The 15,092-nt window shown below is 41.4% G+C and overlaps 2 protein-coding genes across 2 annotated transcripts in view; both read right to left on the bottom strand.

Annotated features, from left to right (window-relative positions):
- The window catches only part of LOC144682555 (serpin H1-like), a 525,388-nt gene that overhangs the window by 451,419 nt on the left and 58,877 nt on the right, over positions 1-15,092 (bottom strand). The gene's annotated exons all lie outside the window — the stretch shown is intronic.
- The window catches only part of LOC144683076 (UV radiation resistance-associated gene protein-like), a 271,252-nt gene that overhangs the window by 242,154 nt on the left and 14,006 nt on the right, over positions 1-15,092 (bottom strand). Inside the window, exons 2-3 of the mRNA XM_078546104.1 lie at positions 13,765-13,839; positions 10,337-10,422 (exon numbers count right to left, since the gene is read on the bottom strand). Coding sequence (XP_078402230.1) covers positions 10,337-10,422; positions 13,765-13,839 — 161 coding nt within the window. The remainder of the gene's footprint in view (positions 1-10,336; positions 10,423-13,764; positions 13,840-15,092) is intronic.

Below are 15,092 nucleotides of genomic sequence, written 5' to 3'. Positions count from 1 at the left end.
GTTGTGGCTATTGCCTGGCACTTGTGGCACAATTGCAACTTGCCACTTATCAGCCCAAGCCCAAATGTTGCATATGGACACAGACTGCTTCAGTACCAGAGTCATCTCAAATGGCATTGAACATCAGCAAACATCCCCACTTCTGTCCTTATGATGGAGGGAAGCTCAGAGAAGCAGCTGAAGATGGCTGGGCCTAGGAACCTCAACTGAGGAACTCCTGTAGTGATGTCCTGGAACTGAGATGATTGACCTTCACCAACCACAAGCATATTCCTTTGTGCTAGGTATGATTACAACCAGTGAACAGTTTTCCCCCGATTCTCATTGACTCTAGTTTTGCTCGGGCTCCTTGATGCCTCACTTGGTCAAATGCTGCCTCGTTGTCAAGAGCAGTAACTCTCACCTCACCGGGTTCAGCTCTTCTGTCCATGTTTGGACCAAGGCTGTATTGAGGTCAGAAGTTGAATGGCCTTGGCAGAACCCAAACCGAGCGTCAGTGAGCAGGTAATTTCTGATAAGTGCTACTTGATAGCAATGTCAATGACACCTTCCATCGCTTTGCTGATGATTTAATGTGTTGCAGGAGTAATTGGTCGGGTTAGATTTGTCCTGCTTTGTGTACACAGGGCATAGCTGGGCAATTTTCCACATGGTCAGGTAGATACCAGTGTCGTAGCAGCACTGGAACAACTTGGTTAGGGCCACAGCAAGTTCTGAAGCACGGGTCTTCAGTCCTATTGCTGGAATATTTGTCAGGGCCTGAAGCCGGTGTCTGCCGCCTTTAGCCATTTCTTGATATCACGTGGATTGAAACGATTAAGACTGGCATGTGATGCTGAGAACCTCAAGAGGAGGCCGAGAAAGATCACCCACACTGCACTTCTGGCTGAAGTTTGTTGCAAATGCTTGAGCATTGTCTTTTGTTCTGATGTGCTGGGCTCCCCCATCATTGAGGATGGGGATATTTGTGGAGCATCCTCTTCCAGTGAGCTGTTTAATTGTCCGCCACCATTCCCGACAAGTGTGACAGGACTTATCTGATCTATTGGTTGTGGGATCACTTATCTGTCTCTTGCATGTGCTGCCCTGGCTATTTGGCATGTCCTATGTTGTAGCTTCACCAGGTTGACATGTTACAATCAGATATACTGCATTCTAATATAACTGCGTGCCCATTTTCCAAACTTGCCTGCTCCTCTCCACACTAGTTTGTACGACCTCTACATTTGCCTGCTCCTTGGTCTGGCCAAGGTGTAAGTTAATAGCGCCAGTTGCCTATCCCTTCCTTGGCTATATCTGCCAATAGGATTGAGGCTTTTTGTGACTGCTGCACCTTGGAAGGACTGGAGAGCAAAGTGGATGCACAAAACTACATTTTGATTTAGTTCCACATACAATTCAGAGTTCTTGTTTGTGCCCAATTACGTACAGGTTCTTTTCTCATTCTAAGCAACTGGCATGTACAATATGAAACAACTGCTCGCAACAAATCTGCATGTGGCAACATAACTTTTATATAAAGGTTGTTCAATTTCAAAACCAGTCAGGACTAACAACACACACATTTCCTATTCACAACCCATTTCTTAACTGTAAATGCCATCAACAAATGATTAGTCATGCACATTTAACCGTGCACATTACTTTCCACCTCTTACATTCCATTACAATTCTCGGCTAATCCAAAGACAACAATTCAAACGAAAAAGTGCTATCAGATTCAACCACGCATCAGTACGACAACCTGATGGTCAGTGCTGGGACCTTTGAGATGAGTGTTCTTTACCTGAGAAGTGTTACCTTTTACTGAAAAAGTTGACCCCTTGGAGATTACAAATGTCACTTTTGGACCAAAATAATGCTTTGATATGTGAACAGTTTTGGGCAGCCCATTTTTGGAATAATTTTTTAAAAGCAATGGAAAAATTGTCACATTCACGAGATTGCTACCAGCAATGGAAGGTTACAACTACGATGAGACTGGAAAAGTTAAGGCACTTAACCAAAACCAAGAGGGTTAAGAGGTGCCCCAATAGAGCTCTTCGAAGTTTGAAGTCAAATGGTGATACCTTGTTACTACTGGTCAATGAGGTGGCAATGCAATGGTACAAATTTAGAGTGATCACAAGAAGTTGAAGGGGGATGCTAGAATTTACCTTAGTACACAGGAGTTAGTTAGAATATGTTTTTGCTGCAGCAGAATCCTTATTCCTTTTAAAAGGAAATTAGTTACCCAAGAGAGAGGAGTATTAAAGTCTATGGGACACAAGTCAGAGAGTGGATTAGATTATCTTGCTCATGTGGAGATCTCCACCATGGATTGATGGACTAAATGTTGATTATTTCTGAGTTAAAATCATCTACACTACTGGTTGGTGCCCAAATTCAGCCCTGATGAAATCATGCACCAACAGCTTGCATTTGTATAACCAACAACGTTAATATTGTAAACATCCCAAGGTGCACCAGGAGAAAAAATTGTTGCTGGCGTTAACTAAAAGCAAGTTCTTGACTCCTGACTGTGCCAGTGCAAAATCAATCAGTGCAGGCATATGCTCATCTAGCATAGTTTGATTCTTAAGCTAACTGCATTGCTTTAATGTATTCAAATAGCACAAAAATGTGCAATATTCCCGATACACCCAAAGCAAACTTGGCAAGTTGAACTCAAGTTCATGCCGCAAACACGTTACCTAATGAAGAGTGGACTAATGTACATGCTTAACGGTTACACCATTGACAGGTGTTGCTGTGGATATGCTGATTCAACAATGGAGCACTTCGTTTTGACGCAGGTCATGTGTTGCATGGGTGTGGATGCTCAGATGTCCAGTAGATGGCCACAGCTTAGTTGTCTGTACTGTGGACATACTCTAAACACAGGATAAAATCCCAATTTGCACATGGAGGATGTGAAATAAGAATTTAATCACTGCACATATATTGTGCACAATACATCACTGCCCTTGGGCAAATTTAAGTCAGTAATTTAATCGCGAGTTTCACTAGATGAATATAGATCATTCAGCTCTTCAGTCAATGGTGTTATTTGAATCCTGAATTAGATTACCACCTTGCCACACAGAGAGCTACCCAGCAGCCTCCACATTGAAGGAATCTTATCATACCTGCCAATGAACTAAGAGCTTAATAGAAAATTTTGCTCTAAACTTACACACTAATTTAAAAAACAACTTAACTTGGCCTTAAATTCAAATCGCATCTGGATTAAATTGACCTTTTCAATAGTTCTGCAGATCAATAAATCATCTTTAATGGAGACAGAGCACAAGGAGTGGGGCAGAGCCAGAACCTGCCAGGCAGAACTAGAGAACAAGCAATCAGACAGAGGCAGACAGAAGAAAAAAAATTAGAGAAAGATACAAATATAAAAAGAGTTCTGCAGGTTTGAGGTCCTAGGAATTTGAACCGGAGCCAGTATGCATCCAACTACATGAGCAGTTTCAAACATTGTCTCTACCATCAGATGATGTAATTGTTAATATTCCAAGAAGCAAAATGAACGCCATTCAATTACAAGAAAAACTGGTTAGATTTATGCTATTATTGTTTTTCAAGCAGAGAACAAAGGCATCCCCTGTTGATGAAGTGCTGCAAAAAAGTTCTCGGGCTGTGTTCAAGCCCACCATGTTGTAAGGGTTTAAAACAATTACTGTTTTCAGAGCACCTGTCTGTTTCCGTCCAGAAACACACACAGCTTAAATGATTGTGGTTAAACTGGAAAAATTACAGGCCTCAGAATGGGAGAAAAATATAGCGGTGAGCAAATAATATAAGCTACATCCATTAAAACCTCCATACAAATTTAAGCAACTGTCTTCCTAAAATGGTGTGGGAGAAACAGTAACGTGACACAATAGTATGTTGGCTAGGTGCAATGGAACAAGGTGAAAAAAGTGAGCAACAGGGTGAATACATGTTTGTTCTCTTCCTCCCCATCCCATGTTACCTCACTCTTGGCTGTTAACACAATACTAGATCAGACAAATTGGCATTTTTTCACCTGAGACCAAAAGAGAGGGAGAGGGAGCCAAAAAAAATCAGAACTTTTAATTAGAATGAAAGCCACCATAATCTCAGTACAAGAAAAGCTGTACAACACTCACAATGGCACCCAACTGCCGTCTCCCATCATTTGAAACCTTCAGCTCAGCTTGTGGTTAAGGCTACTTAAAATGTTGATTTTTATGCAATGTTCACTGGATTTGTAATTTGCTTGTACAATGCCAACTGAAAATGGCAGAACAAGCGATGCATGGGCTCATACACAAAATGCAGCAAAATTCAGTAACTGTGCTATCGTCTTCAGTTTCAAAAAGATGCCCTTGACATATAAACATCTGCCAACTAAAAAATAAACAAAGTACTGATCTTTATTTTATGATGAATTGTTGGCAATCACTCTCACTGAAATCAAAGAACCATCAAGCATCAAGCTATTTTGTTTAAGGGACTGCTCATCCCTAATAGCCCTTGAGATCAGTTAAGAGTCAACCACATTGCTGTGGGTCTGGAGTAACATGTAGGCCAGACAAGGTAAGGATGGCAGATTTCCTTCCCTAAAAGGGCATTAGTGAACCAGGTGGGTTTTTAATGACAATTGATGATAGTTTCATGGTCACTATCACTGAGGCTAGCTTTCAATTCCAGAATTTTTTAAATAAATTGAATTTAAATTCCACCAGCTGCCATAGTGGAATTTGAACTCAGCGTACCCAGAGCGTTTGCCTAGTCCTCTGGATCACCAGTTCAGTGATATTACCACCATACCATGATCTATGTTAGATCAGATGCTGACTGAGGGGAAGAGGAGGCGCTTGCGTTGAAGAATTTCTCTCAACACCCAAACTGTGGTCATCAGCTAACACCTTATCTGAGGGGGTTTCGAAACTTAGACATAGTCAACCTCAATCATGTGAAGTGCAGAAAAGCTGGAATTGCACTCCTTCGAGCAAAGGGGCATTTAACAGAGGTGCTCAAAATTATGAAGGGTTTTCTTAATAATGAGAAACTGTTTCCACTGGCACAAAGGTCAGCAACCAGAGGGCAAAAAACTTGAAGAGAGATGAGCAGGAATGTTTTTATATAGCAAGTTACATTCTGGAATGCAATGCTTTAAAGAATAGTGGAAGTAGATTCAATAGCAACTTTCAAAACATATTGGATGAATACTTGAAAGGAAAAATTTGAGGGCTATGGGAAAAGAGGGGGTTTGGAAACAAATTGGATAGCGCTTTCAAAGAGGCCTTTTTCTGTGCCGTACAATTCTCTGCTTACTGTTTGCATGCACAATTCCCACTTTCATTTAAGACAGTTCACTTTTTTGGAGGAAGGGGGCAAAGTAAAGCAAAAGAGCAAGGGAAGAAGTGAAAAGTTTGACTCTATTGCCATCCTGTGTTGGATAAAATTATGAACACTTATTTGATTTCGAGTTTGGTGCTCTTAAAAAAAATCTTTTTCACACCTACACTTGATTGGGTAGAAAGAAAATAACAAATACATGAAATTTGTGTCTAGACTATTTAACTCAACATTCAAATCTGACATACGCCAATAGCCACTTGAATGTGTAGGCCTACAGCCAGCAATCACTAGTTTTTGTAATTTTATTTCTGCTTCACTTTTGATTGTTAAGAAAACCTTTACTGAATCTTACTTTGTAGACATTGATTTAAACCTAGGTCAGGTTATTATTGATTAATTAATCAAAGTACAATCAGTAGTGGTATTATTAACTGTAGATGTGTTTACCCAAAAGCTTTTTTTCATATTGGCAATTGACAGCTGGTATTTGGACTACATCTTTGTTTTCCCTTTCCCAGCTAGACTACTAAAATAAAAGTTGTCTTTTATTCATCAGAAGTCCTTTTTCTTACTGCATTCGATGACACTTCAACTACAAGTCAGGTCAATGAGTAGCCTTACAATTGGGATGGTCAACTATGTTGTGGAATCAGGAGATGGGGTTTGTTGATGGACATAAAACCTGGGATGGCAGATGGGAGGCACCATCAAAACATGGCAACATTCCAGTTGTTTGCACAAGTCTGCAAAGCCTTTCAGTGCCTATGAGAAGAATTAATAAGGACTCATGTTTTTCCAGACTCACTGTTTTGAGAACATCAGGAGAAAGTCTCATAAGGCTGGAACAGAGCCAGAAATTTGTCTTCAATGGACACTGCTTCCACGATTCAGGGCTGCAGCCAGAGTAGATAAGTCAACCACTCGAGACTATGGGAGGAAGAACCAGGTACGTAGAGATGAGCCGACATGCCCACCCGTGTAAGGTATTGGGAGACTTGGTGATGTATGAGCCATGGGGAATCTTACCATTTTGTAGAGCTGTCTTGAACAGGCCAATTTGGGGTTAACATTTGTAATATAGTATGTATCAGTAATATAGTATGTGTAGTAAGTAAGTAAACTTGCCTTTCTTATAATAGAAGTTCTTACTCCTTTCAATACAGTTAGATACCTTTCTTATTACTTCTTATATCAATTATAATTGTTATATCACTATTATTATTTTATTCTTGTTTTAACATAACTGGAATGAGTGACAACGCCAGGTATTGTCCAGAGTACGGCTTCGAATCTAAGTGAGACTCCACAGGGGACACTCACGCCCTAGCATATGAGGCTGCTGTCAACTGTAGAAACATACCCTGGAAAGGATCAGCAGCTTGTAACAGAGGGGAAAACAGGAAAATAAAGAACTCAAGCTGTGTAGGGATGGAGAATGCCACCAGATCCAGGACAGGCAAGAGTTAGACCACAAGGCTTTTCTAGGCTTAAACACCGATGATGTGCCAATGGAAACATGAGTTGAGAAATACTGGTTCAGACAAACAAGTTCTGACCACTTTTTAAAAAAGCTGTGCATACATAACTACACCAAATGTCAGCAATGCTTTAAACCTAGAATTCCAAACAACATCCAATATTCAGGCTGAATTTTATTCATTGATGAGATGTGGGCATCGCTGCCTGGGCCAGCATTTATTGCCCATCCCTAATTGCCCTCGAGAAGGTGGTGGTGAGGTGCTTCTTGAACCGCTGCAGTCCATCTGGTGCAGGTACATCCACAGTGCCGTTATGGAGGGAGTTCCAGGATTATGACCCAGCGACAGTGAAGGAACAGTGGTATATTTCCAAGTCAGGATGGTGTGTGGCTTGTAGGGGAACTTCCAGGTAGTGGTGTCCCACCTGTGTTCCATGTGTCTGCTGCTTTTGTCCTTCTAGATGGTAGCAGTCATGGGTTTGGAAGGTGCTGCCCAAGGAGCCTTGGTTGAGTTTCTGCAGGGCATCTTGGTGACAGTGCTCACTGCTGCCACTGTTAGTCGGTGGTAGAGGGAGTGAATGTTTGTGGAAGGGGTGCAAATCAAGACTGCTGTTTTGTCCTGGATGATGTCAAGCTTCTTGAGTGTTGTGGGAGCTGCACTCATCCAGGCAAGTGGGGAGTATTCAATCACACTCCTGACTTGTGCCTTGTAGATGGTGGACAGGCTTTGGGGAGTCAAGAGGTGAGTTACTTGTAGCATGACTCCTAGCCTCTGACCTGCTCTTGTAGCCACAGTATTTATATGGCTAGTCCAGTTCAGTTTTTGGTCAATGGTAAGCCCCAGGATGTTGATAGTGGAGGATTCAGTAATGGTAATGCCATTGAACATCAAGGGGCGATGGTTGGATTCTCTCTTGTTGGAGATGGTCATTACCTGACACTTGTGTGGCACGAATGTTACTTGCCACTTGTCAGCCCAAGCCTGGATATTGCCCAGGTCTTGCTGCATTTGGACATTGGCAGCTTTAATATCTGAGGAGTCGTGAATGGTGCTGTACATTGTGCAATCATCAGCGAACTGCTGTCTTCTGACCTTATGATGGAAGCAAGGTCAGTGATGAAGCAGCTGAAGATGGTTGGGCCTAGGACACTACGCTGAGGAACTCCTGCAGTGATGTCTTGGAGCCGAACCTTCCTTTGTGCTAGGTATGACTCCAACCAATGGAGTGTTTTCCCCCGATTCCCATTGACTCCAGTTTTGGTAGAGCTCCTTGATGTCACACTCGGGGAGGCGATGGCGTACTGGCATTGTCACCGGGCTAGTAATCCAGAGACCCAGGCCATTGCTCTGGGGACCCGGATTCAAATCCTGGAATTAAAAGTCTGATGATGACCATGAAACCACTGTCGATTGCTGTAAAAACCCATCTGGTTCACTAATGTCCTTTAGGGAAGGAAATCTGCCATCTTTAGCTGGTCTGGCCTAAATGTGACCCCAGGCCCACAGCAATGTGTTTGACTCTTAAAAATGCCCTCTGAATAAGGGCAAATAGAGTTAGGCAATAAAAGCTGGCCTAGCCAGTGATGCCCACATCCCATGAATGAATTAAAAAATTTTAAAAACTCGGTCAAAGGCGGCCTTGATGTCACTCACCTCACGAGTTCAGCTCTTTTGTCCATGCCTCTAAGACACCTGTTTTTCTCTGCTCCCTTCCCCCACTCTGTGCTCCAGAGAGCCTATATACTAAAGTTATTTTAACACAATTTTAACACAAGATCAGGCGGAACAGTGGCTTTTACATCAATCCTAAAGTCTTTCCATAATCTACAAGGCACAAGTCAGAAGCATGATGGAATCTTCTCCACTAGCCTGGATGAGTGCAGCTGCACAACACTCAAAATCTGAGCTATCCATAACAAAGTCTGCTTGGTCAGCACCCCATCCATCACCTTAAACATTCACTCCCTCCACTACTGGCACACAATGGCAGCAATGTGTACCATATAAGAGATGCTTTACAGCAATTCACCAAGCCTCCTTCAACAGCACTTTCTAAACCTCTGCCACCTAGAAGGACAAGGGTATCAAACACATAGCAACATATCCAAAAATACATCCTTCTGCATGTGAGCTCTGAAGAAGGGTCATACAGAATCGAAACGTTAACTGTTCCTCTCTCCACAGATGCTGCTAGGCCTGCTGAGTTTTTCCAGCATTTTCTGTTTTTCTTCAGGTTCTGCATGTCCTTCTATGACACTGGCTCTCCCCCAACCGCCTACAAGTTCCCCTCCAAATCACACACCATCCTGACTTGGAACTATATTGCTGTTCCTTCATTGTTGTTGGGGCAAAATCCTGGAACACCCTTCCTAACAGCATTGTAGGTATACCATACAAACTGCAGCCGCTCATCAGAACCTTCTCAACAGCAACTGGGAATGGGCAATAAATGCTGGCCTTGCCAGTGATGTCCACATCTCATGAACAAATGAAAAGACATCACTAAATAACCCTCAATGTGCTAAGAGTTACACTGACAACCATTTTAATATTGTCAGCCGGGTTCACAATGTGGTGCATTCGCATATACTGGAAGCTACATGTGTTAATACACAAGGTCCTGTCCTTTGCAGACAGAAAGAACATGTACACACATTGCATCCGTTTCAGCTAAAAACAAGTGACAGCCATTTGCTGATCAGGTCAAACTGCCTGGTTTAAATTTCAAACAATGCTTGGCAGTTAACTGTCAGTCACCATCACTGGTGCATTCTTCATGGCAATGCCACTTTCCAACCAGTCCTCTCTTCACATACAGAACAAATTGTTGTTTTCCCTCTTATATTGGTATTCTTGCGAGTGTCCTGATGAGTGCAAAATGAAAAGCTTAGACATGTCTCTTTTTTCAGCGGAACTCAAGTTCTGTTATACCAAAGGACGACACTACACGCAATAGATTTCAGAGAGTAAACCCAGGCCGAGTGCAAAGTCAGCATTGCACCCAATCCCAATTTCCCAACAAGTGTGTTAGGTTAAAATTACCCTCTACCACCAGGTTATTCCACCATGACAATGGTCGCAAAAAACCAGACAAGCTCGACTCGTATTTTACCAATACACGTCACTAAGTGAAGATCGGTAGTGGGAAACCTTCAATGTCCCTCCCCCACCCCCAACTCCACCTCCACCTCTACCTCTGCCTGGCCTAAGGTGCTGAGCGAAAACGCAGCATCCCAGCTGAGATCAGCAAATGTGCCACAGCCTGACTTGGGACTCAAATCTGGGATCTGATCTAATGGAGTCTTTATTCTTTAGTGTACCATTGGACTAGCCCTTCAAAAACTCTTAATAATAAATTGAAATTTCTCTCCCATACAACAGTGTGTTATATCATCAAATATCTCAAGTTATTAAAACAATTTTAAATACACTCCAAAGAAAAAAAAACTTTAAATCGGTGATAGCAAGGCTGACATGTCCCTCCTAGTGGAGTTTGGGTTTGAAAGAGTTTAATACCTTGATCTGTCCTTTACCTGAGCAAGGAGAAGACACTGTACGAGTTCCTCACAGAGCTCTGGTCCACCTGTAGAAGGCTGCTCCTCTTCTTTTCAATGAGTTCCTGAGTAAAAAGAACAGTACTTTTCAATGGTCAGGGCTCAAATTAATTTGAAAGCAAAAGGTTTTGTTTTTGTTTGCCTTTAAACTAGGGCAAGATTACTCCTTGTTGCGAGCCTGTAGAAAAATGCAACAGCGCCCTCATGTGGCTTAAATTGCAGAATACACCAGGACATATATTCTGTTTCCTGAAACCCAATTGTGGAGCTACAACTAAAGCTTCTGTCCGCAGTTCCTTCTGGGCATCTAGTTTGAGGTGGACTCAAAAGGAAAAGCATTTCAAGAAACAATGCCTAGAAACTTGCAACAAATCTATAGCTAAAGCTAATGAATATTCTGCAATATATAGCCACTTAGACACTTTACTCAAGTCTTTGGTTGCTATCAAAGTGCTACAACAGAAATGAGAATAGGCAATCAAATTAGCTAGTTATTTCTAAACTAGGATAGTGTCTGCTGGTCACGAGAACTTTGAGTTTGCTTGGACAAAAGGATAAGCCAGAAACTACATAGTTTCTCCTCTTCTCTATCTGTATGGACAAGATATATCTTGTGCACAGCCTCTCCAAAAAAAAAAGCAACTTGAGAATTAAACAGCAGCAGATCAGTGTGCTGAGCTGGGAAAGAGTGTCCTTAACTCCTGGTCCCACACCCAGTCCAACTTGTCCAATTATACCAGGTGTCAGGCAAACACATAATTCAGGCGTTAGCACATCAGCTTCCTATAAACAGTTCAGGTGTTCCAAATTAACTTGACAAAAGCTGCCACTGTGACACCAATGTAAGCTACAAGTTTGCAAATTTATGCTTACTGCTTCAAAACAACATACAGTAACTAATTCAGGCTACAGTCTATTATGAAGGATTTGATAAGAGGACACTTTAAAAATATCAACGGGATTAGACAAAGCCAACATGGATCTACGAAAGGGAAATCCTGTTTGACAAACCTACTGGAGTTCTTTGAGGACATAACGAGCAGAATAGATAAGGGAAAACTACTGGATGTGGTATATCTTGATTTTCAGAAAGCATTTTGATAATGTCCCACATAAGGGGTTAGTGTGCAAAATTAAAGCAAATGAGTCTTTTTCGGAGGGGTAATCGGTGACTAGTGGCGTAACCGCAGGGGTCAGTGCTTGGGCCCCAGCTATTCACAATATATACCAATGATTTGGATGAGGGAGCCAAATGTAATATTTCCAAGTTTGCTGAGCGATGAAGACGGTGTTAAGAAGCTTCAAGGTGATTTAGACAGATTAAATGAGTGGGCAAATACATCGCAGTGGATAAGTGTGAAGTTATCCACTTTGATAGGAAAAACAGAATGGCTGAGTATTATTTACGTGGTGATAGATTAGGAAATATTATTGTACAAAGGGACTTGGGTGTCCTTGTACACCAATCACTGAAAGCAAGCAAGCAGGTGCAGCAAGCAGTCAAGGCGGCAAATGGTATGTTGGCCTACATTGCAAGGATATCTTACTGCAGCTGTACAGGGCCTTGGTGAGACTACATCTGGAGTACTGTGTACAGTTTTGGTCTCCTTACCTAAGAAAAGATATACCTGCTACACAGGAAGTGTAGCGAAGGTTCACCAGGCTGACTCCTAGCATGGCAGGATTGTTGTATGAGGAGAGACTGGGCCGACTAGGCCTGTATTCACTGGAGTTTATAAGAATGAGAGGAGATCTCATTGAAACATTAAATTCTGACAGGGATGGTGTCAGGGATATAATAACGTTATTGGAATTTATTGGAAAATAGTGGTCTGTGTCTCTCTCTCTCTCTGTGTGTCACCCTCTCTCTGTGTCTCTCTCTCGCTCTGTCTGTGTCAGACTTAATTGGATTAAAGGCAGCTGGTCTGGAGGCTTTAATGTAACAAAAGGTAAGCTAGGTTTGAAATGTTAAGTAGGTAAACATGGAGGAAATTTCGAATGTAAGGTGCAAAAGAACATTCGCATTTTGAAATAAACCAGACGAGATTGTTTTCATAAGAGGGAATGAAATGTGTCACCTAGCCAGGTGAAATTCAGAAACAGAGAGTTTATTTTTCCCAAAGATTACTGGTAAAATTGGTACTATGATAAATTTTTATGATCAGGGAGTAAAGTCCAAAGAGATAGCAAAACAATGGGATTTGCATTCAAAAGGGGAAAATATGTACAAAGGAGAGAAGGTTGTGTGTAAAGGTAGACATTTTAAGATCTGGCAAGTGTGAAAAGCCCTCAGCATCTACACCTCAAGCTGCAGTCTACAGTGAACTGAAATTAAAACTTACTTTGAATTTGCTTGTTCATGGTGTCAGGTTACTTTGCATGGGTCTTCTAAAATCTGTGTTCTACTGTTGCCTTAACGGAGGGACAACTGGGAGTCAGATTAATTGGGGATTTAGAAGTTATTATAGTAGCAATGTGCGTGCTGAAAATCACTTCTCTTATTAATAAATGTTTAATCTAGTTTTGCAAAAAACTATATGGCCCAGTGTCTTATTACTACTGAATTCAAAGCCCACATCTCAAAACATACAAATTGCAAAAATAGTTGTGGCAGTTGTCTCAAGTTTCCCTCTGGAATTTGAACAACTCAGCATTTACCATCGGCTGTGCCATAACAGACGGACAGACTGGATGCAGGGATGATATTTCCTCTGGCTGCAGGGTCTAGAACAAGGGGTCACAGACTCAGGATACGGGATAGACCATTGAGGACTGAGATGGGGAGAACTTCTTCATTAAGAGGGTAGCGAACCTACGGAATTCTCTACCACAGAAGGCTGTGGAGGCCAAGTTACTGAATATATTTAAGGAGGAAATAAATAGATTTCTGAACACTAAAGGCGTCAAGGGGTATGGGGCAGAGACAGAGGATCAGTCATGATCATACTGAATGGCAGAGCAGGCTCGAAGGACCGAATGACCTACTCCTGCTTCTATTTGCTATGTTTGTATGCAACTGTACCAAACGTGGCACTTGAAAAAAGGATAGGACAGCACATCACCATGTATTAGTAAGGTGCAGGTTTGAGCAACAATTCAGTGAACAGAAGAATTGCTAGAAACAATTGTTGGGATTCAAACTAGCCCATTGTTTTTTTATGCATCATCCCCACCTATCCACCTTCTCACACTATCCCTCACCACTTCTGAACTAGAAATGCAAAGTGCCTCGAGCCCATTTATACTCTCCATTTGAACAGCTGTCTCTGGTAACTTATTTCACATGTTTATTGTCCAAAAGTTGCACTTATTTTGTCTTTCTTTAATTTCGAAATGACAAAGGGGGGATAATATTTTCAGGAAAGGCAAAAACTGAGTGACATAAACATGGAATAAAATGGTCTTACCTTGTGATCAAAGGGTGTTCCATAGTAGCCATCATTCAATCCGAATATTACATCATTGGGATTGCGTGCACGAATCTAAGCAAACAGAAGATAGCTTTCCAATTAAAAATTTAAGATTAACACAGGCAGAATTTACAATGTAATGGGACAACAGTATCTGCAATTGCTATTTCCTTCATAGTTCTCTCCTTCTCCCCAGAGACCTCTTAGTCTTTCTTCCAGACTGAATACCAGAATGCTGCTATCACTTCCTACAATGCAGCAATGTCTACACTTCGAAAGTGCTTTGGCGGCGCTAACACATTTGAGAAATCCTGAGGTAGCGAAAAGTGATATAAAACCAAATATATTTTTTTCTTATTAACAATCTTGTTTTTGGTAACAGTTTGAATTAGCCAGTAAACTGAATTAAGGAGCTTCAAACCATCAGGAGTAACCATATTTGTCACTAATGAATGCTTCACGATAACCTACCATAATTCTGAACAGGTAACTCCTTCTGCTGGTGGAAATGCACTTAATTTGGAAACCAAATGCTGCATAAATACACCCCAATTTCTAACAGCAATCTAGCAAATTTAGAAAGTATCCAACTACCTTGACATCATAGACTAAAGGGTTCCCCTTGCCTAACAGCGCGGAGGTCATGTGCCCCACAAAATATTTTGACCATTGTGCTTCAGGCCTGTTAGTTATTTATATCGACCCTTAGACAAGTAACTTTTAACTTAAGGCACACCTTATAAAACCTCTTTCTTGTACATTACATTGAAATTATAATCCGTGAACTATGGTCATTATTGAACTGTGGTGGCAAATTGGCAAACAGCAAGCAAACCCAAACAGCAAAGGGGTAATGGCCAGATTACTTTATCATGGCAACCGTGTTATAAATATTGGCCAAGACACCAGAATTTCCGTGTTCTTATTTAAATAGTGCCACGGTATTTTAAAACATTCACTTGAGTATGAAGTTGGAATAACATCTCATTCGAGAGAGGGGTTTCAGCTAAACAAAATAAGTGACATCCATTCACTGACTCATTCCTCAGGGCAATTCTTGACCAATCAGGGTCAAGCTGCCGGGCTTAAATTTCGAACAATGCTTTACAGTTAACTGTCAGTCACCATTCTCCATGTCAACACCACTTGCCTACCAATCAACACTCTATATACAATATAAATTTTTATTTCCCCCTTATATTGGTATTCTTGTGAAGTGTCCTGATGAATTCAAGATGAACAGCTTAGACATGTCTCTTTTTCAGCAATAATCCCAAAAATTAAGATTCCTGACATTAAATATTTATAATTAGCCAGTGCAGTGG

The sequence above is a fragment of the Cetorhinus maximus genome, chromosome 7, assembly GCF_964194155.1.
Source record: "Cetorhinus maximus chromosome 7, sCetMax3.hap1.1, whole genome shotgun sequence".
NCBI lineage: Eukaryota > Metazoa > Chordata > Chondrichthyes > Lamniformes > Cetorhinidae > Cetorhinus > Cetorhinus maximus.
Note: the sequence above shows the minus strand (reverse complement) of the source record. Positions and strands in the feature narration are given on the sequence as shown.